The following is a 21,643-nucleotide window of genomic DNA, read 5'->3' as shown; positions in this document are numbered from 1 at the left end:
TTATGAACGTTTGAACATTGAGAATGTTTAAACAAGAGAGAAATGTGAGAACATGTAAATACCTAGATGAGAAAAGTGTATAAACTGTGTATTGAGGGGTTTTAGAACCTCAAAACATTTATAATAAATGTAAAACAAAGCTATAACTACTTCGCGAATTTCATTTATTGCGAGTATTTTTTGGAACCTAACCCCAGCAGAAAACGACCCCGTCGCGGCTCGAAGCGAAGCCTAAACAATAGTATAAATGACACGTGTTAAAACAGCTAAATAGACGCCAATGAGAACGAAAAAGTCCACGTTGTACTGGGAAAGCCTGCAGGTAAAAGAACGCCAGCGGTATGATGCAAAAATTGGACTGATCGCTATACATTGAAGAAAGAAGATCACGCCAGCCACCGGATTACATACATGGATACCGTGAACTACCTAATAAATGCGAAGAGTGCATAAACCTTTGAACAACTAAAAGCATTTCAATATGTGGATAGTAAAGCCAAAGCTACGTCGTAGCTAGCTTAGCTTATATGCACTTATGAAAACTATACAGTTGTGCTCATTAAAGTACGCTGGCATAATGTTTTTGCATGAGGATATGAATGATAACAGAAATGCCCTTTTTTCACTCTTGGTAAGTAGTTGTGTGAAGCTATTTATTGTAAGGGGGCACGGGGTATTGTTTGTTTACTACTGAGAGATTTAGCATGCAGGCGCTAGCCTGGACAGGAACGGACAATGTGCACAATGTAAACATCCTTAATAGGAGAAGAAACGTTAAAAGGAACCCAGACTGTAACTACAAGTTTGACTTATATTATTTATTTGGTTGTTTCTAACATGACTATGAGATTCATTTTTCAAAAATCATCACCAGTTCAAAACATTTTGTAGAAACTTAATTTGGATATTATTTATTTATTTACGTCGCAACGCATTCAGTGCATAGTGACGTAGAATGGCGGTGTTAATTTGTTGTTAATGTTAACAGCTGGTGCCTTAACAATAAGTGGGAGGGAATATGTTGTGTATTTTTGCTGACATCCCATGCAGTGCGCAGCGCCCCCTGGGTTATCTGTGTGTAATGACGTGATTACTCTTGGAAGTAAATATCATACTCCTCCACGAGGACTTAACAGGCAGCTGGCTCTCTGCCGAGCAATGTGAAACGCCTGTAAAGAAAGCCAGGTAAACCTCATAGCCTCGTTCGGTGCGCAGCGCCGACCGCACCGTGACTTCTGCTCGGAAAACCAAAACATATGGTGGCTGCACGACGCGTTGACGTCACACGGGAACTATCTATAGAGGAAATGTAACGTGTGATTGACGGTGTCGTGTTTGTTTTATTTTCCAGCTCTTACGGTGTAAGAGGTTAGACACTTCCAAACAATAACCTCCCTCCAGATTATATCTGCACATATGTCATGTCACCTCATGCGACCACTGCCAAGTTCATTGTCTATATTTATTCTCTTGACCAAGCAGCTGTTCAGTCGAGCAGTCCTCTACAAGTAGACGGGGCAGCTATTCCCCAGACACATAAAGATGAGTGGCAGCGCTGCATGAACTTGTGGAATATCACTTTTAGTTGGAAGTAAAAGCCAAATTGTTGCGATGGCAGACAGTAGCGGTCCACCTTTATCGTCCTTCATCATGGATGAAGAAACTCTGAAGAGAAAACAGAAGGAGAAGTTGAAGAAACTGATGGCCACGGGAGGCAACCCCAGGCCTGCTCGCTCTCTCCTCTTCTTGACTCTCAGGAATCCCTTCCGTCGGGCTTGCATCAGTATTGTGGAGTGGAAGTATCCTCACTGAAAGGCAAATGGATCAAGCAAATATGATGGCTCTCTAATTGCATAAGTATAATTGTGAAATGCATTTATTTCTCTTTAAATGGTAATCATTTATTTTTTTGTGTGAAAAGAGTTTGTGAGCAGGAATTTAAAAGAGTTACATTTCTGTTTAGAATACAATAATGAAGAGGAAAGGAAAAGATTACGGTTTGCATTTTCTTATAAATGACGTTCAGACCTTTTGAAATCATTATCCTACTGGCCATTTTTGCCAACTGTGTGGCCCTCGCTGTGTACTTACCCATGCCTGAGGAAGACAGCAACATCACCAACAGCAATCTGGTGCGTCAGCATGATTGCACGTATTTTTTTGTGTATGCTTGCTGCATGTTTACTACAATCTTGTGTTTTCAGTAGTTGGAAAAACGTCTCCCATTTTGCTTAGTCAGTTGGGATTTCATCTCTTACCTCTTACTTAACCCTGAACGCATCGTTAATTTACCTGATCATAATTCATTGGGCCGTTAAACTAGTGGTTCTATACATTGTCAAAGTTTATTATGTACAGGTGGCTTGGTGAGCATTCACATCAAGGAGTCAAACGTTTTCCTGCCAGTTTGCTATATAACTTGTACATTTATATTGTCAAGTGAAGGAACATCTTTATTCCCTACTCGTGGTGGGCGGATCGATCAAAATGTCGATATTATCGATACCAAAATAGTATGGATATCGGATTGATACAGGCACTGTAATATCGATCTAGTAGTTCAGTTTTAATTTGGCTCTTCTATGCACTGCTGCGGTTTGTTCAAATAATAACAGGCATGTCACAGTAGCCACAGGCAGATGTACCTCCCCCACCCCCCACGTGTTTTGCTCATGTGCGTCACGTGACTCATTTTTGTAGTAGATTCCATGAACACATACAGTATTATGCTTGATAAATATTTTTTTTTATATATATGTTTTATGTTTTATATTTGTTGTTGCATGATAATCTTTAACATCTTGTTTATTTAGGTTGAAATAGAATTGATGAAGGCAGAATTTTTCATTATTTTTGGGTATTTGTAGTTACTGAACAGTATATGATAAAGTATTTGTTTACATTTATTTTCCTATGATCACTGTGTGCACTCCGTAAGAAAGTAAAAAAAAAGAAATTTTTTGTTATAGTTGTAATGTTTCTGGGGAGAAAAAAACGTTGATATTTTGTATTTATCCATGAACTTTGTCCTAATTGTGTCGTTTGTTTAAAAAAGAAACAACACAATAACACTTTAAAAGTTTAAAAGTGATTGTGAATAAGCAATTCGATGATACAGCTACCTTATATAAAACAATAATTGGATACCATAATTTTCCAAAGGTATCAATATCAGTATCGGCGATACTGGCCCTGTATTTTCTTGGTATCGGATTGATACCAAAATTTGCAGTATCGCACTCCACTATTTCCTACATGTTGAAACAGAATGGCATATGCAGACTTGTATTATAACATCTAATAACTGTTGATGAATGAAACCATTCCATAAGCTAATAGAATTTGTAGATAAACGCTCCTCATTATTATAAGTATGCTATTATTCAGTTAATGATAGTGTAGTGTAGTGCTTCATTTCAATGGCAGCCGTGCAGGTACGCGAGGTTCACTTCTCACTCAATGACTCTGTATGTGCTTTGTCATTGATGTCCAATTACCTATGCGGGTCTGAAAAAGAAAAGCAAAACAAAAAATGAACGGCAGTATTTTTCAAACTATTTTATTTTGAACCATTAAATAAAATTCCATGGGTGGGCCACCTCACAGCGTAAAAGTTATGGGCGCTAATCTTGGCTCGGACCTGAGGCTCTTATGCTTAGTGTTTACATGTTCTCCATGCGCTTTTGTGGATACTCTCACATTTGCCTAAAGATATGAATGGTTGCCTGTCAGAATGGTTGTTGTTGGAATGTGCCCTGTGGCTGGTGATCATTCCAAGGGTTACGTCAGCTGGGATAGGCTTCAGCTTCCCCGTGACCCTGAATAGAAGATGAAAATGTATGACTAGGTGGATGACATTACATTACACTGAGTACAGAACATAACAGTAAGTCGTGACATACTATTTTCAAATTATCCCTTGGCCTTATACCATAAGATTATCAATATTGGCTACATGAGTAAACACCATTTACCATTTATAGTGTTTACTTCATCCGTGCCCTGTCTTTATAATATAGATTTATACATGACCATTTTCTTTTCTGTATTTATGAAATAAGACTTGTGGCAACAGCATTTTGCACTACCATTTTATGGAACAAAAACTCACTAGATGAGGCTAATAGAGTCTGAGGTCTTGTTAAGCATTGATCATTTCATAGTTTCCTAATGTCAATAAAGTGCTGAGGTATATCACGATATGGAATCATTTTGACATTGCTGTATGGTGACACTCCAATGGCTACTGTAAAACTGTTAATTAGAATACAACGTTATGCAGTTGTGTACTTCAATCATTTGTCTTTAAAATTGTTATATTTATAGTCGCAGTGGAGAATTGGTGTGGCACAAAATATTTTCTTCTTACTAGAGAGGGCGTAACAGAAAATAATTGAGAACCACAGTATCATACACAACCGACTAACTGTAAAGGATTTGCGAAAATAACTTTAAAACTAATGCTGTCAGATTGAAAGCAACTTTCCTTATGGGATTTACAACAAGCTGTTGAGAGAAAGACGTTACAAAGTGGCCTGTCATGCCCAATGGCCATTGATCCGTGGTTGGTTCGGATCAGGCCCCACGGTTCGGATCGGGCACAATCCGCGGATTGTTTTTTTGGGGGAAAAAAGCTAAACAAAGTGTGCATTCACAGTCGATACCATTCTGACATGTCAAGAATATGTATACTCAACGTAACGCACTAAGCATAATTTCAAAATAACGTTTACCAAATACAGTAATACATTGACGGCAATGTAAATAGCATTAGTACACTTTTACTTTGAAGTTGGCCCACGTCGTGGCGTGATGGCTAGCTTGACTTTCCTTTTAGACCGTTACTTTATCGTAGTTGATTGACATTGTAGTTGCCACCAACATCAACATAACACTATCCCGAACTTGTGTTCAATCGCTAATTTAGGACGCTCAGAAAGCGCTAATTAGTTACGCCGTCAATGTATGACCGGCAATTGACTTCCCTTTTTGACGTTTTGGTTTACATTATCAAAGTTTTTATTGAAATTGCATTTTATTTTTATACCAACATTATCATAATGCCATCCCGAAATTTTATTGCTAACCCTAAGAAACCGGTAGTTAATTACGGCGCCATTGTATGATACGGCACAAGTCTCCGACGTTAGTGGCTAACAGCTAGTGTTATCATTAGCAACGAGTGCCTGGCTGGCAACAGTAAATGAGTGACAGCTGTTACCTGCCTTAAATTGTACTTTGTCTTTTTCATTAAAAACAACAACAACGATAACTAGAACTTTGTCTCACTTATTGTTTGCTCATTAAATCAAATAAATAAATAAAATATGCTAAATGGCTATATTTGACATTTTGAGTTCAAAATGTCAAATATAGACATTTAAATGTTAGGAACACAACTTTAAAGGTGCCGAACGCAAGTTACTGAGTTTTTTTTAGATTTGCGACCCCTCTGGCGAAAAGCGGAATGGAATCCAGCAACGTGCACGCGCCAAGAGTGCCGAGACGTTAGTTAGTGGTAGTTTTATTGTGCATTGCTTATCATGAATAGACCCGATCGCATTTTCGTGACGAGGTCTTACCTTTTTAGCAAGAAGAAAGCAAGCTGTGGTTCCCCTTTTATCATCTTAGGTTTTTCCACCTACTCCAATATTAACGCTGCTCCAATATTGTTTTGCCCTTTTTGCCACACTAGACAGTGTTATCCTTTCCTGCTCGGTCTTCTGACCGTGCCCGGGGGACGCAGGGGCAGGGTCGATTTTTCCCTCGGTTAGAGTCACATCCGCAGGGGAGATTTTTCCCACAGTCAGAGTCACCTCCGTGCACAACTCCCGTCGCATGTCGCCAGACTTTCGGCCCGATGGTCAAACAAAAGGAGCCATCAGGAGACGGAGAGTCGCACTGCAGTTTTGATTTATTATTATTTTGACACACTTTTATATCCGCAATCACACACACATGTCCTTCCATGGACTCATCCACACACTCCCAAAAACTTCCGCCTACCCAAAGCTTCCACGGAGCGAGAGTGAGAGTTTGCACGTGCCTGACAGGGAGAAACCTTAAAGTTTCGGTCCCGAACCCCGGATCATTATTTCACTCTACAGGAAAATAGGGGAAACAGCCATTGTGCCACAGTAGTTCTTCCTGTCCATTATACAATTCTTAAAACACGTGTGGGTGAAAAATATGGTTATTTTAACACTCCAATTTGCGTCAATATTGTGACAGGCACCTTTAAGCCATTAATACCATGTTACTTTATGTATCGACTATGTATAAAATAAAAATATATATGCCTCATATTGCACTTAAAGTTGTGTTCCTAAATCCTAAATGGCCATATTAGACATTTTGAGTTTTTTTAATTTATTTTTATTTAATGGGCAAAAGTGTTTTACAAAATAAATGAAGACAACGTACAATTTTTCTTTCTTTATGTATTTATGTTTTTGCTTATTTGAAAAACGATTCGATCTGAACTGTGACTTTTGCGATTCGTTGCTGTCACTGGCAGTACTTAATCTCTCCTGTCCTGTTAATGGGGGCGCTAATCCCCTAAATGGCGGTAAAATAGGTGGAAGTAGTGGTGAAGAACTGGTGTCTCGACTGGTGTCTCGACACTATTGGTGAAGAAGAATACAAGCTTCCACTATCACTCGCATATCGTGATATATTGGAGGGAATTTTTCTGACAATATATAGAATATCGTAGATACCGTGTATCTGGATATTATTGTTATCGTGGGCCACATATCGTCATAGTATCGAATCGAGAGTTACCCGTATCGTCCTACCCCTAGTATCTGAGTATGTGATATGTTGATTGTGTATGTTATGTGCGTGCACAAGTTTGTCAAATCCAAATATTTATTATTAATCAAAACAAGCTGTTGTCATGAATCAAACAAAACTAGCGAATCATTAAAATCCCGAATCACTTTCCAACAATATACAATAATATTACAAGAATACTGTACATTTCCTGTGCAGGTGGTAGTGCTCACTAATCTCTCTCACTCAATGAGAGCAGACTTGGCCCAATTTCAACCAATTGTATTGTATTAATACACAGTATTCCAACAAAATGTGCAATTTAAATAAATAAATAATCAACTTGTTAGGGTGACGGGGACAAATAAAATGTTAAACATTACAAATCGAATACACCATGTTGGGTTTGAAAAAATAGGCTATGCATGACAAAAGTACAATCGGAGCTATACATTTTAAAATATAATGTGTGATTACATTTACTTTGATTCAGCAGCATCCAAGGACAAATATACAAGGACAGTGTTGGGCTCATGTTTTATCCCTGTGAAGGGCAGTGGGATAAGTCAGTGTGTTATGTATCTAAAATAGACTGGTATCATGCTAGCAGTGTAAAAGAAGAGATTGCATGCCTTCACTGTAATGCAAGAGGCCATAAAAACATTCCAATACAGTGTGGGTTTGTAAATGACATGAATACACAGGATCGAATACAATCAAGTTAGGAAAAATAAAACAAGTAGGGCACAGCAATGCACAATGTAAATAAACTCAGGAGCAGAGCAACCTTCAATGTAGTTCATGTGTATATATATTAGGGTGTCAGGTGATTAAAATTTGAAATCATACCTAATCGCACGGGGGGTTAAGGGGTTAAATCACAATTCATTTTATATCTGTTCTAAATGTACATAAAATATTTTTAAGTTTTCATGCTTAGATTTTAAACTAATAAAAATATGACTGCATCTTTTAGTCATTTCTACAATATATATATATATATATACATACACATATATATATATATATATATATATATATATATATATATATATATATATATATATATATATATATATATACATACACAGCAGGGGTCCTCAACCAGCGGGCTACGGACCGGTTCCGGGCTGCGGCTGGACAGGCAGTTGAAAGAAAAAAAAAAAACGTACTCTACTTCCGGTTAATTGAGAAGCCGAGGCTTAAAAATATATTTTTTTGAAAAGTGACCGGATTCTGTCTGTCGGACTCTTGACATATGTCAAAATACTAATTATCTCAGTCGCGTAGCGCTGATGCTATTCGACAAGTTAGCAAAATGAGTAAAAAACAGACATCTTTGGAAAGTTTCTTTGCAACGGAGAAAAGGACCAGTGATGAGACAACACATGAGCTTACGACCAAGAAGAAAAAGAAAGGTGCATGGACTTACAGCTACAGGTGATTCCCACGCGTGATGGCCCGCTCTGCGGCGAGAGGCTCTTAACTTAGCGTTATGGTGAGTGAGTTACTCATGGACTTTAGATTTGTTCTGTGGAGTCTTGTTATGTTGGCGCATTTAAGGATGGCGCTGCGAATATTGTTACATAAAAACGTGGCTTCACATTTATTGTTATATCTAAAAAATAGTTTTTGTGTTGCTCGTATCATTCATAAGCACTACCACAGTGACCTCACCATATTAAAGCGTTGTTGTTACCCTTGTTATGGTGTTTGTGCTCCTAGTATAAGTACATACAAATACATAGTAGATGTGCATTTGTTGTTGTAGCCGAATAGCTAAGCATTTTTTTTTATTAAACAAATACCTGTAGAGCTTTCAGGGTTGTAACTTTATTTTATTTGTTTATCTTCTAACCTTATTAACAATGTTCATGCTTTTTAAAAGCTGCATTATTTTGAGTCAAATGCTCGTGATTCTGTGAAGCTAGTCAAACACAGCAAAAAGAAAAATAATAAATAATAAAACGGAGGGGTCGGAGGGGATTGTATATTTCTCAAAATGCTCTCCGTTATCCTTGCTAATGTCCCCAGAATTATAGGAACATCACTGATTATGTTCATAAACATGGCACACAAAACAAACAAGTGAACTTACTTCTAAATGCCGTACAGAGCGGTACACAAAGCGGCAGTGGCAACCCGATAGAATCAAGCAAATGCTTATGTGGCCCAAAACGGCTTTCTTCTCTTCCACTCTCTGCTCAAAAGTTCCCTCACTCGATCTCCTCCCGAGATAGCAAGCGCGCGCAGGAAACAAACTGATTTACCGTAAAACTATTCAATGAATGGGAAACTAGCACCACCCATTGGCACAAACAGGCAATACATTGGTGAATTGTTGTTTAGTTACCTCTTTTTCACCTGGCTACATAATTGATTGCACACTTTACCTTAAACGTCGCAAAATAACATTACTAAATAAAACCAAGTTTGTGTACAGTATGTAGAGTACACAACCAATATATTTCTGAAATTCTGTTTTAAAGTTTGCCTTTTGTTTTGCATTGATCAATCTAATGGAGTTGAACTGATTGAATAACATCGAGTCCGGGGCTTCGGCCTTCCTGGGTGGAGTTTGCATGTTCTCCCTGTGCTTGCGTGGTTTTTCTCCGGGTACTCCGGTTCCTCCAACATTCCAAAGACATGCATGGCAGGTTAATTGAACACTCCAAATTGTCCATAGGTGTGATTGTGAGTGTGGATGGTTGTTCGTCTCAGTGTGCCCTGCGATTGGCTGGCAACCAGTTTAGGGTGTACCCCTGCCTACTGCCCGAAGCCAGCTGGGATAGGCTCCAGCGCCCCCCCCCCCCCCCCCCCCCCGCCCCCGAGACCTTTGTGAGGACAAGCGGTTAAGAAAATGGATGGATGATTGAATAACTCTCACAGTGCATGGACAGAGCACTGGTGTTTAGCAGACACTATAATGCTTTGAGTTTGAGGATGTGGTTGTTTTGATTTATGCATCGTTTAACTTTGTCATGGTTGTTGTCTTTGCAGGAAAGCCTGGAATACATTTTCCTCATCATCTTCTCTGTAGAATGTTTCCTGAAGATAATTGCCTACGGATTTCTTTTTCATGCAGATGCTTACTTAAGAAACTGCTGGAATATTTTAGACTTTGTTTGTGTATCAGTTGGGTAAGTTGGTATTTTTCCTGGGTCTACTTACAACAATATGAATAGCATCCTTTGGATTTTGCATTAAAAAAAAGAGTTTTTCCCATGTTGATTATTTTTGTTTGAAAACTGTGATGTAGTATATAATTTAATTAGGAGAATTGTGCTTTTTATTTGGTAGGTTTCCCTGCATAGGTTGAGGTGTATCGAAATGATCCCTTGATATTCCAATTGTTAACACGGTGTCAATCTATTTCACGTAACATTTGTTGCTATTTCAGACTCTTTACTGTGGCTGTGGATGCTATTAATCATATCAGTGGAGTGGAGCCCGTTGTTGGAGAAAAAGGTGGTGGTTTTGATATGAAAGCTCTGAGAGCTTTCAGAGTCCTTCGACCACTTAGGCTCGTGTCTGGAGTCCCAAGTAAGCAAACACTCTTTCAGAACAGAGTACTGTTGTTGTCGTCACAATGACAACAGCAGACAACATTTTTCCGCAGTTTTCAGAGCAGAGATTTTTAACCAACGCACATCTGAAATTCATGGAATGCCATTAAGTGGCCTACTTATCAGGTCATTATAATAGCCCAAAAAAAATAATAAAAATAAATAAATACAAAATTCCACATTAGTGCAATGTATATTGTTTTGTGTTTTGTGTAGTATGAGTCCATTGAAGGAACAGGAAGACCAACAGTTTCTGGATGAAGCGATTTTATGCTTAGCAGTCAGCATTATTATAGGAGACAGTGATGGACAACGTGAGAGTGCTTTCAGTAGCGACTAGAAAGAAGGAAATGTACAGTGAATAGTTTCCTGAAGGAGACGTTTCTTAGATTGGTTTTCTTGAAGATGGCATTTGTCTTAGTGGAGCAGTCGTTGACTGAATTTATGTACAGCGGTCCCTCACTACTTCACAGTTCACTTATTACGATTTGTATTCGGGTCCAAAATTCATACATTACGGGGTTTATCTTGGGTTGTAACTCGCTTTTGCACAGGTTTTTCATAGATTATGCACTACTTGATTGAGTAATCCAATTATATTAAATAGGTGTGAATAATGTAATTTATGTGTGTAGTTAGACATAAGTGGTTTGATGCTCCGAGTGTCCAAAGTTTTCTTTTTAAATTTATTTTTTCAGTTTCCTTTTTTACTTGCCACAAGGACACTGAGGGCCAACTCCACTAAGAATGCGCTGCGTCTGCTAAGAGTGCTAAATATTGCTACACAACTGCACCCGCAGCTTGCTCCGTGTTAACGTCCTATTCACTATTGCTCCAATTATATACCAGCGCAAACACGCCCAGTTTGACAGCTGAGAGCAAATTTGCGCCTAATTTACCACACATGGCAATGGCTTTGCGCCAAGAACACGGCAGTATAGTAACAGTTGCGAAAGGAGATGACATTATCAGAAAGTGAGGTTGGACCGAGGAGGTCCAAAAACGTTTTCCTCATTTAGCGCCATTAAGCTGTATTGAGCGGAGAGGACAACGACAACGTCATTTGTTCATTCATTTAATGTCCATAAAATACAAATTATTCGTGTGATCATCTTTTATATTTTCAGAGGTTGACGTGGGCATACAGTAGAGATGGATTTTCATATAGCATAAGGGAGTGTTAATGCATCTGTCACGTGAAAATAATTTCAAAATGACCCGGCTGGGGACTGAACCCTTGACCTCCCAGTCTCAGGGCCGGACACTCTATCAATAGGGGGGGGGGGGGGGGGTTGTAGCTGCATTGGTCTTCTCCATGACACTGACTACGTTTACATGCAGTCAATATTCGGGTTAAGGTCAGAATTCCGGTTTCTGAAACAATCGAGGTAACACGTTCACGTGGCGGACAGAGTTACTCCAGTTTACATGCTCATTTGTTTTGGATTGGAACACCTCGTTCGGACCGCGACGCACGGACAACGTAATTACGTAAAAAATTTCATTTCCGCTTTTAACTTACTATACGTTCAATAAAAAAACATATTTATGTCACTCTCCACGCTACATAAAGTAGTCAGTTTCCTCCTCGCTTCAGAAGTGTGGTTCTTTGCTGCAAGCGTCACGTTTGTTGACATCGGCTTGAGTATTTCCGGTGGGTTACACGCCAGAAGCACGGACTTATATACTTGTACTTATTGTATGTGCATATAGGCACAAACTGCCGTTTTCGCCGTAGAGACAGAAAAATAACGTGGAAACTGAGCGGAGAAATGAACGCATTCAAGGGAGGGTCCTTTACCGAGTAGGACGGCGCTGCGCATACAAGTCGTTATACAAAGACCGAGATTCCTTGCGAATACAAATAAGCGAAAAAGAGGAAAAGGAGACAAAAATGAGGTTGTGAGCATGCACATAACGAAAAGCAATGCCCCGCTGATTCGAGGTATTCCGATTGCGTTTATATGAACCAGTATTCCGATACCCAAGGGGCTTATTCGAGTTTTTAGATGGTGTTCACATGGCCTTTCAAAACCCGAATATTGCCAATTTTCGGATTTTATAAGGGTTATTTCCTGCATGTGAACGTAGTTACTGCTGCCATCATTTGAAATTCTGCAAGAGAGCCTTCCACAGAATTGAGGAAGCGCCAAGTTTACCTTTCATGCAGCTACGTTGTTTGCGTCACTCAAACGGCGTGTGGCTATTAGCGCTGGATTTTTAGTGAATTAGACGCTGTTCATCAATAAGTCTCATTTGCATAGAGGTGGGCAATTTCCGTGTATGCAAATGACCTCGTTTACGTACCCGCAAAAACTCCCGGTGCACCGGGGTGCAATCTGGTTGACAGCGCAGTTAGTACTGAATTTTTCGCATCTGCGCGTGCTTTGTGGATCACATGCTCCCCGATTGCTCCATTTATACCGGTTAGCGCCATGCAAAAGCTACATAAACCTTTAGTGGATCTGGCCCTGACTTTTCTGTACACGATTCTTAAGAAATTAGCTAAAGTCCAAACTCGCTCACTAACCATTGCACAACACTAAAATAAGTGTGAATGACTTTTTGTCTGGGCAGCAAAATTAGTTGATTGTAAAATGCATTTTGTTTCTCCTTAGGCCTGCAAGTGGTCATGAACTCCATCCTGAAGTCCATGCTGCCCTTGTTTCATATAACCCTACTGGTCTTTTTCATGGTTACCATCTACTCTATAATGGCTCTTGAGCTATTCAAATGTAAAATGCACAAAACCTGCTACTTCACAGGCACTGGTATGCTGTGGTTTTTTTTTTTTTCATTACAAACATACAGTGATGTCAGAGGTAGTTTTCTTGTATCTTGTGAATGTGCATAAAATCCACATACTTAGCTTTATAGGTATGCTCAGACTATTGCTTTTACCAAGTAAAATGATAATGTATAGAATGCCTGCTACCTTGACAAAGCTTTTTTTATTACAAATGAAAGTACTAACCTACAGTAAATCTTGCTGTCTTATCTATGCTCAGACATCATTGCTACAGTGGAGAATGAAAAGCCTGCCCCGTGTGCCCAAGCAGGGAATGGGCGTCGTTGCTCTATCAACGGCACCGAGTGTCGAGCCGGCTGGCCTGGCCCAAACCATGGCATCACTCACTTTGACAACTTGGGATTTTCCATGCTGACTGTGTACCAATGTATCACTACACAAGGGTGGACTGATGTCCTATACTGGGTAATATGTCATGGTCTTAAACAAGACTAGTCTGACGTTGTAGTGTGTATACTTTGTTCCATTTTTGTCTCAAATATGACACAAAGCAGGGATATGTAACATAAACACCAATAAACAGGTGAATGATGCGATTGGAATGGAATGGCCCTGGATCTTTTTCACCACACTCATCCTGGTCGGTTCCTACTTTGTGCTAAATCTGGTTCTTGGTGTACTTAGTGGGTAGGAACACATTTTGCCCTTCGAGTTTTTTTAATGATTATTATTCAGGACATTTTATATGTAATGATCTTCGTCTTCTTTATCACTAGTGAGTTCACCAAAGAACGAGAGAAGGCCAAGTCCCGAGGTGAGTTTCAGAAGTTGAGGGAGACCCAGCAGCTGGATGAAGACCTGAAGGGTTATATGGAGTGGATCACCCAGGCTGAAGTCATGGATAATGACCATGAAGGACAGAGTAAGGCCCACTAAACAAAGATGAACAATTCAATACTGTAAACAAATAATGGACACATACTAAACTTAAGTGAGCTAAACTACAATTTTTTTACTATATTAAAGCTGTATTGCATGTAGCTTCAGTCTGAGCTGTTGCTTTGATATGATGTAGTCCAGAGATCTACAAATACAATTTGGAGGGGTCCGGTTGACAAGGGAATTCTCAGGGTAATTGTTTTGTACGTTTAAGCTGCGTTGAATATATTTGGTTCGGGAATATATCCATTTACAAATATAAAAACAATTAAAGCCAATGCCATGCAACAATAATTGCTTAAAAAAATAACGTTGATCAGTTTGAACAATTATATATGGGGTGAAAAGAATTAGCAAAACATTTTATCCTGCTTTTCATTTACATTTTACAGAATGTCCCAACTTCATTGGAGTTGAGGTTTATCTCAATAAGAGTGAAATAAGATTCCAAAGGTGGCTCCTTAATGAATGAACTTTTCAAGATTCATAATTATGTCTTGTTGTTGCTATTAACAGATAAAAAAAAAATCTGTTAGGAATACATACCCTGTTGGAATACACAAACTGACGTTCGATGTTGGTACAAGATAATGAATTTGCAACTTCTTTGAAACCCTACCCTACTCAACAGAACCTGTTTTCAAATATATTTTTATACTCAGAAAGGAAGTTAATAGCTCTGGTGGTCACAGTAACCAACTACACTAACTGTATGGAAATGCATTATTCTATTCAGGTTTGCTCCCCGCTGAAAATGGAGGATCAGAGGCAGGAAGTGTCGGTAAAATGGATACAATGCAGTTGATAATGTATTACTAGTAAGTTTTGTTTTGTTTTTTATTCCCATCAGTGGCGGCTGGTGGAGTTTAGGTTTGAATTGTGTTATGGTTGAGGTTAGGGTAAGGAATAAGATAAGATAAGATACACCTTTATTTATCCCAGAGTGGAGAAATTCACAGCGTTACCAGCAGCAATACACATCACACATCATATATAAATAATATGTATCACAAAAAATACTCATGTAGCCAGAAAAACACAGTAGTGCAAATAGATGGCATCATCATCACATTTGTTACATTTGAAATGAAAACATCACAGAATAGAATAGAATAGAAGGTCCCTAAAAAGTATTTCGCACCCCGAAGGACCTCGGTCTACGTAGCAGGTATAGTCTACTCCAGTCCAGTCCAGGTTCCTATTAAGGTGAACACCCAAGTACTTGTAAGAGTCCACTATCTCAATGTCTACTCCCTGGATGTTCACCGGAAAGGGGGTGGGTTAAATAACCTTGAGTCAGGCGAAAATCCACCACCAGCGCCTTAGTTTTTCCTGCATTAATCCAGAGGTGATTTTCCTCACACCTGGCCACAAAGTTCTTGTTCAGTTCTCGGTACTCTGTCTCATCTCCGTTGTCGATGAGACCAACGATGGCAGCAGCTGACCACTGGTGTGTGATTGTGTGCGTGAATGGGTAAATGTGAGGCATTGTAACACTATATGGTGTAGATAAAAGCGCTATATAAAAAGCAGTCCATTTACCATTTTAACGTGAGTCTATGAGAAAACGTCTTAGTGGCCAAAATGGGAAATGCATCACAAAATGAGACAACAGATAAATCAAATGACAAATCATTTTACTCATTAACAGTATGCTATTTATCCTGCTTATCTAAAAAATAGATATCCGAATATATTTCCAAGTAGTCTTCTTATATTTCATTTATATTTTACATTTTTTGTTCATTCAACTAATTAGCAGGGGGTTGCCCTGGCGCTCTCTAATGACCAGCCACCACTGATTTCATACCTATTTTTTTTTTTTTTACTCCTTACTTACATTACAATTGAGTTACAATTTCTCTAAAAAGGTTTTTTCTCCTTCCCCTTCACACAGTAAACTGGCTCGCAAGTGGAACCGCTGGTTACGTCGTAAATGCCTAGTGTACGTTAAGTCCAAACTTTTCTACTGGTGGGTGATTATGCTCGTCTTCTTCAATACGCTAGCTATTGCAACAGAACATCACAAGCAGTCTGAAAGGCTTTCAAACTGGCAAGGTAAGACCGCTACTTCCTTAACATTTATGTACGCAGACAATGTGTTTCGTTCCAAAAACTGATATTTTCATTGTTGATTTAGATTGGATTAATTTCAACCATGGATTTTAACCCAAATATCTAATTGATTAATTCTTGTCATTCTTGTCTTCTAATGTTTTTCTTTTGGGCATTACCTATACTGTGGGCTGAAACGACATCCACAATGATCAGACAACGCCAATAATCTACTGCTGTCCATGTTTTCCCTGGAGATGTTTATGAAGATGTACGCTCTTGGCTTGTCTTCGTACTTCATGTCACTCTTTAATCGCTTCGACTGCTTTGTCGTGACCACTGGCATTATGGAGCTCATCCTCGTACAAATGGACATTATGTCAGTCATGGGCATCTCAGTGTTGCGCTGCATTCGTCTACTACGCTTGCTCAAAGTCACCAGGTAAATTATGTACAGTACTTTGCATTTGAGTAATTTTCACTTCACTGAAATGATTTCACATTTTACACATTACAGTACAGTACTTCCCGATTAGTTGATTGCAAAGGCACGAGTCTTTATGGACATGCACAAGATAATTGACAGAAAAAAACAATGGAAGTAGATTACTTTTAGTCAATTTAATTTGTGTCAGGTTAATAAACTCATTCACTCCCAGCCATTTTCACTAAAGCAACCCCCTTCGCTCCCGGCTGTTTGACTGGATTTTGACAGATTTTGCAAGGCTCACGGAATATTGTGTTCTATTGCTATAAAAACATGGAACCTACCAAAAGAAAAATTTAAGTCTCTTCTTTCATCAGGAAAAAAATATATATTTGTATCTGTTTACGTTTTGCAGCAATTAGCATTAGAATATAGCTAAGTTTCATCATTATTCACAAACCTGTTGAAAACACTGCTTGTTGCAAATGGCCCTGGACGATCTCTTATACTCTCCTGTCACCTGCTGGGCATTTTTTTTGTAATGACTACCATTGCTTTAAACGGCCTCTTCAGGTCAGAAACTGCATCAAAGCCTTATGTATACTCTAGCATAAAAAACAAAAACAAAAAATCGTTACGTTTTTGGAAGTGAAGGACAAAGTATTTAAAAAAACACATTTATACGTTTGGGGGTTTGAATGAGTTAAAATATTTGAATATATTTAATATTACTGGCCATAGACTTTTTATTTTAATCTAGATCAATATCACCTCAATTCTGGAGTTAATCTCGATTAATATAGATTAAAATGTTTCATTTGAATTTTGATGAAAGCAGCATGTGTTACCGAAATAATGGAACTGATAATATTTGATCAAACTCGAAGCACAGGGGTGGGGAGCAGGGTGGAATTTTCATTTTATTTCGTTTTGAGTTTTGTTTTTTAAATTTAGTTAGTTTTAATTAGTTTTCAGGGTGGTTCTGTTAGTTTTGATCAGTTATCGTTAAAAAAATGCTTTGTTTTAGTTTAGTTTTAGTTAGGTTCGGTATTAATGTTCTTTTTTTTAAATGTGTATTACTTGTGCGCAATATTCAATAAACACCATGGTAAAATGAAAAAAGTAACACATTTCTTAACTAGTGTTGCATTTCAGATGATTTACATGAAAAAGCAGGCGAGCCGAGCCATTGGAGCCAAAAGTCAAGCTCGCAAAATTGTCGCCTAGGGGTGACGTCATCTGAAGGTGATTTTCTATTGGCTGCAGTTAGACGACATCACTTCTGTGTGACACACTTTCAAACGTTTTTATTCCGTATAATATCGAAATAAATATACTTAAAATCAGATTTAAAATCATCCCCAAAGGCTCATGTATTAAATTGATTACCAAAGATTAAAACAAATGACTTTTTCGCTATAATTATACAATTTAGTTTCAGTTAGTTTTCGTTTTTTTCAAAAGCATTTTCCTTTTTATTTTATTTTGTTAACAAATTAAAAAAAAAATCTTTAGATTTTGTTAACTAAAATAACCTTGGTGGGGAGGCATCATGACTTCCCCGTGCGATCAGCGCCCACGATGGTGTACATGTTCTTGCTGAGCTTGCATGGGTTCTCATTGGGTACTCAGCCTAGTACAAAAACATGTGTTAGGTCAATTGAACTACAGAATATGGAAGTCATCAATCAGTAAACAATTTCCTGTCTCAAGCAAATACAATGAAATTTATAAGTGACTGCTTTTACCTGAATAACTGTGTTGTTGATCTGTGCTTGTATACTTTAGAAACTGGACCTCGCTCAGTAATCTGGTGGCTTCCCTCTTGAACTCAGTCCGTTCCATTGCCTGCTTGCTGCTGCTGCTATTCCTCTTCATTGTCATCTTCTCCCTGCTGGGTATGCAGGTATTTGGAGGAAAGTTCAACTTTTCGGACCAACCTAAACCGCGCAGCACTTTTGATAGCTTCCCTCAAGCCCTCATAACCGTTTTCCAGGTACATGAAGAATAGATTATGTTTTTGCATTTCATTTTTTGTGGGCTTTATGAGAATGGGAGTGATGTGGGTTCTCCTCTTTGTGCGAATCAGAAGCCTTGCTGCTGAGTCCTAACCTTGCTCTGCAAGATGAATTCTCGCAGTATTTGTGAGGTCACAAAATCCCGAGAATACATCTTGTACCGATTTTCACCGATCCGGACCAATTACAGGGCAACATTGTGTTTGGGATATGCAGCTGTGACAAAACCAGGAAGCGCGGACACCCGTGGGAAACAAACATGGACGAATAGACGTTGCAATTAATTCTGTTCTTGCAGAATTACTCACCGTTTCCTTGTTGAATGTTGAACAGTTAGAAGCGCTTTGTGCATTTTTTGCTGGTAAAGATGTTAGTGCTCCCCCTACGACGAGAACGAAGATGACATTTTAATCTGCGGCCGTCAAAACGATGTTAGGTAGACTGCACAAGATGCCGCATTGTCCAATCAGCTCTAAGTACCTCCTCTACAGAATGTCCCGCCTTTCCCCAGCAAATCACCGTGGAGCAGTCCCAGATTGATATTGTGGAGAACTCCCTTGAGTGAGTCACAATCTCAATCTGGCTATTGCCAGGTTAGCAGAGTTCTGGGCATATTGCAAACGGGTCAGCTACAAGCAGTTACTAATGAATTTATTAATGCTGTGTTCGAGACATGTCCTCATCAGAAATAACTCCCAGATTGCGCAGATTTGTTTTGGCTGAGGAGCTCAAGTCACCCAGGTAATGGTTGTTGTGTCTGAGATTTGGAATTTCGGTTGTGTAAGGCTTGGCTAAGCCCACATAATTTGTTGCCAGCCATCCGGTTAGGATCTGGGTGAAAAATGGGGGTGAAGTTTGAGGTTTTAAAACAAACAACAAAAACTCTGTTTATCTGCAGATGGGCTGGAAGTGCATTTGGGGTTCTTTGTTTAGAAAATTAATAAGTGGGGGAAGATGGCTAATGGTATTTAATGTAATGAGTTGATATGTAACAGGCCCGTTGCTGACCTTAGGCCAATGTTGTCATGGAGATCGATTCCCCTATTACTGATAAGGGTCATGGCCGCACGCTACTTACCGTTTCATTGATTACCACCCCTAACTGTGTTTCAGATTCTTACAGGTGAGGATTGGAATGCTGTCATGTATGATGGTATAATGGCACATGGGGGACCCAGCATGCCTGGAATTCTCGTCAGCATCTACTTCATCATCCTGTTTGTCTGTGGAAATTGTATCCTTTAAATTTGCTTACATGTATCTCATACATAATTATACAGCCAATCATGAATTTACTATGTTATATTCTTTGACTACAAAATTATTCAGTCATTCTTCTAAACGTCTTCCTGGCCATTGCAGTTGATAATTTGGCTGAGGCTGAGTCTTTAACTTTGGCACAGAAGGAGAAAACAGAGGATAATATGCGAAAGAAAGCTCTCAGGTCAATCTACCATAATGCATGCACAATAACTACAAAAGGGAACTGTTCAGCACATTCTTAAATCATTGCCATGACCAAAATTACAGTAAGTGCACAAACAACAAGACCAATGGAAAAATAAATACTTCATTATGTCGCAAAGCTTGACCAATGAGCTACTATTGTAGTACCACAAAGTGATGTACTGTAAAAGCCCTTACTCCAGACATGTTGCTTTGCTAAAACAGCTATGTCAAGTCAAGTTTATTTGTATAGCCCTTATCACAAATAATTCTCAAATAGCTTCGCAAGCCCACAGATAGCTATGATTAGCGACATCTACTGATTTCAAACCCCCCAACTATCCATTAATCCATTTTCTATACCTTTTTTACCTGGATGGCTTGTGAGTAACTGGGACCATTCCCAGTCGGGGTACACCCTGGGCCAAGGCGAATGCAGAGCACATAGAAACAAACACCCAAATTCACCATCACATTCACACCTATAGTAATTTAGAGTCTTAAATTGACAGAAGCATGCTTTTGATATGTAAAACCCTCCACAAAAGCACAGAGACAACATTTAAACTCCGGGCAGATTCAAATGTTGATCTGCTCTGTCTGTCTGTCAGATATGTTTATCCTAATGGGATATTAAAACTAGGAACGTAGGAAACTTAATACAGAGGCGCTTTAAGATTGGAATGAATTGATTTGCGTGATTTCCGATATCATGAGTCATCATTCAGCCGTTTCTATATAAATTGAAAGTGTATACTTGAGATACAAGCATTGTAAACTGGCAGTAAACTCAATTCACTTCACAAAAACAGCATTTTGGCAGATACATCTAGTGAAAGAAGAAAAAAAAAAAGAAGAAGAGGCTTGTTTTCAACACTCCCAGTTGAAGTTTTCTTTCAAACCAACCCCCCCAAACAAACCAAAAACACTCAGTTTAAGTTTATTGGTGTGCTAATGCTAGCGCTAATTAACATCTCTGTGTTGGTTTTACAGCCCTTAAGTTTAAGCAACTGGTATTACAGCATAAACAATACAGCAACACATGTAAACTGATAAGCAAAAAATACTCACATATTCTTTATGTTTATAAAATAAAATTTAAAAAAGACTAATATTGGTGCCATATTTAGGAGTAGACCGAACAACTGGGACCTTCATACACAGTACTCCATACCCATCCCTTATTATGTCCCTGGGTGGGCAAGGCAGGATCACCAGTGGCCATTCAATGTAATTAATAATGTCATTACTGTTTTTTTTTATTTAAAGTAGCCTACAATAATATAGAGTGCAATTATTATTATTTTTAAAAAAAAGTAACTTTTTTTTTTTTGCGGAGACTGGAACAGATTAATGGCATTTCTATTTCATTGGAGAAAATTATTTGAGATACGAGTGTTTTGTGTTATGAGCGTGGTCATTTAACAAATTGCACTTGTATATGCCACTGTACAGACACGTGATTTCACTCATCATAATTACATTATATGGCATTTGTCTAAGATGTAAGCAACTAACCAAATTAGCTAATCAGATTAATCTCCTGATTTATAGAGCCAATTTGCCCAACAAGACTTCTGAAGAAAAAGCTAATCTTGCAAAGAAACTAGCTGAGCAAAGAGCCAAGGGCGTTGAGGTCATGCCCACTACTGCTAGAGTAAGATTATGT

The 21,643-nt window shown here is 38.7% G+C and overlaps 1 protein-coding gene across 2 annotated transcripts in view; it reads left to right on the top strand.

Moving 5' to 3' along the window:
- Positions 1-1,534: 1,534 nt before the first annotated feature.
- LOC147166966 (dihydropyridine-sensitive L-type skeletal muscle calcium channel subunit alpha-1-like) overlaps positions 1,535-21,643 on the top strand; it is a 42,071-nt gene continuing 21,962 nt past the window's right edge. Inside the window, exons 1-15 of one of the 2 annotated variants that reach the window (XM_086086232.1) lie at positions 1,535-1,799; positions 2,027-2,132; positions 9,775-9,914; positions 10,175-10,317; positions 12,959-13,111; positions 13,349-13,554; positions 13,673-13,776; positions 13,866-14,011; positions 14,765-14,846; positions 15,926-16,086; positions 16,300-16,525; positions 18,299-18,506; positions 19,642-19,762; positions 19,858-19,972; positions 21,529-21,631. In XM_086086232.1, the coding sequence (XP_085942358.1) occupies positions 1,612-1,799; positions 2,027-2,132; positions 9,775-9,914; positions 10,175-10,317; positions 12,959-13,111; positions 13,349-13,554; positions 13,673-13,776; positions 13,866-14,011; positions 14,765-14,846; positions 15,926-16,086; positions 16,300-16,525; positions 18,299-18,506; positions 19,642-19,762; positions 19,858-19,972; positions 21,529-21,631 (2,202 nt within the window). In that variant the 5' untranslated portion in view covers positions 1,535-1,611. Of the gene's footprint in view, positions 1,800-2,026; positions 2,133-9,774; positions 9,915-10,174; positions 10,318-12,958; positions 13,112-13,348; positions 13,555-13,640; positions 13,777-13,865; positions 14,012-14,764; positions 14,847-15,925; positions 16,087-16,299; positions 16,526-18,298; positions 18,507-19,641; positions 19,763-19,857; positions 19,973-21,528; positions 21,632-21,643 lie in introns of those variants that run through there. The other variant, XM_086086233.1, reaches the window with a different exon arrangement.

This window comes from Leptonotus elevatus, chromosome 10 (genome assembly GCF_054856555.1).
Source record: "Leptonotus elevatus isolate MCC_2025b chromosome 10, RoL_Lele_1.0, whole genome shotgun sequence".
NCBI lineage: Eukaryota > Metazoa > Chordata > Actinopteri > Syngnathiformes > Syngnathidae > Leptonotus > Leptonotus elevatus.
The sequence above is the reverse complement of the archived record's forward strand: the minus strand, read 5'-3'. Positions and strand labels throughout refer to the sequence as shown.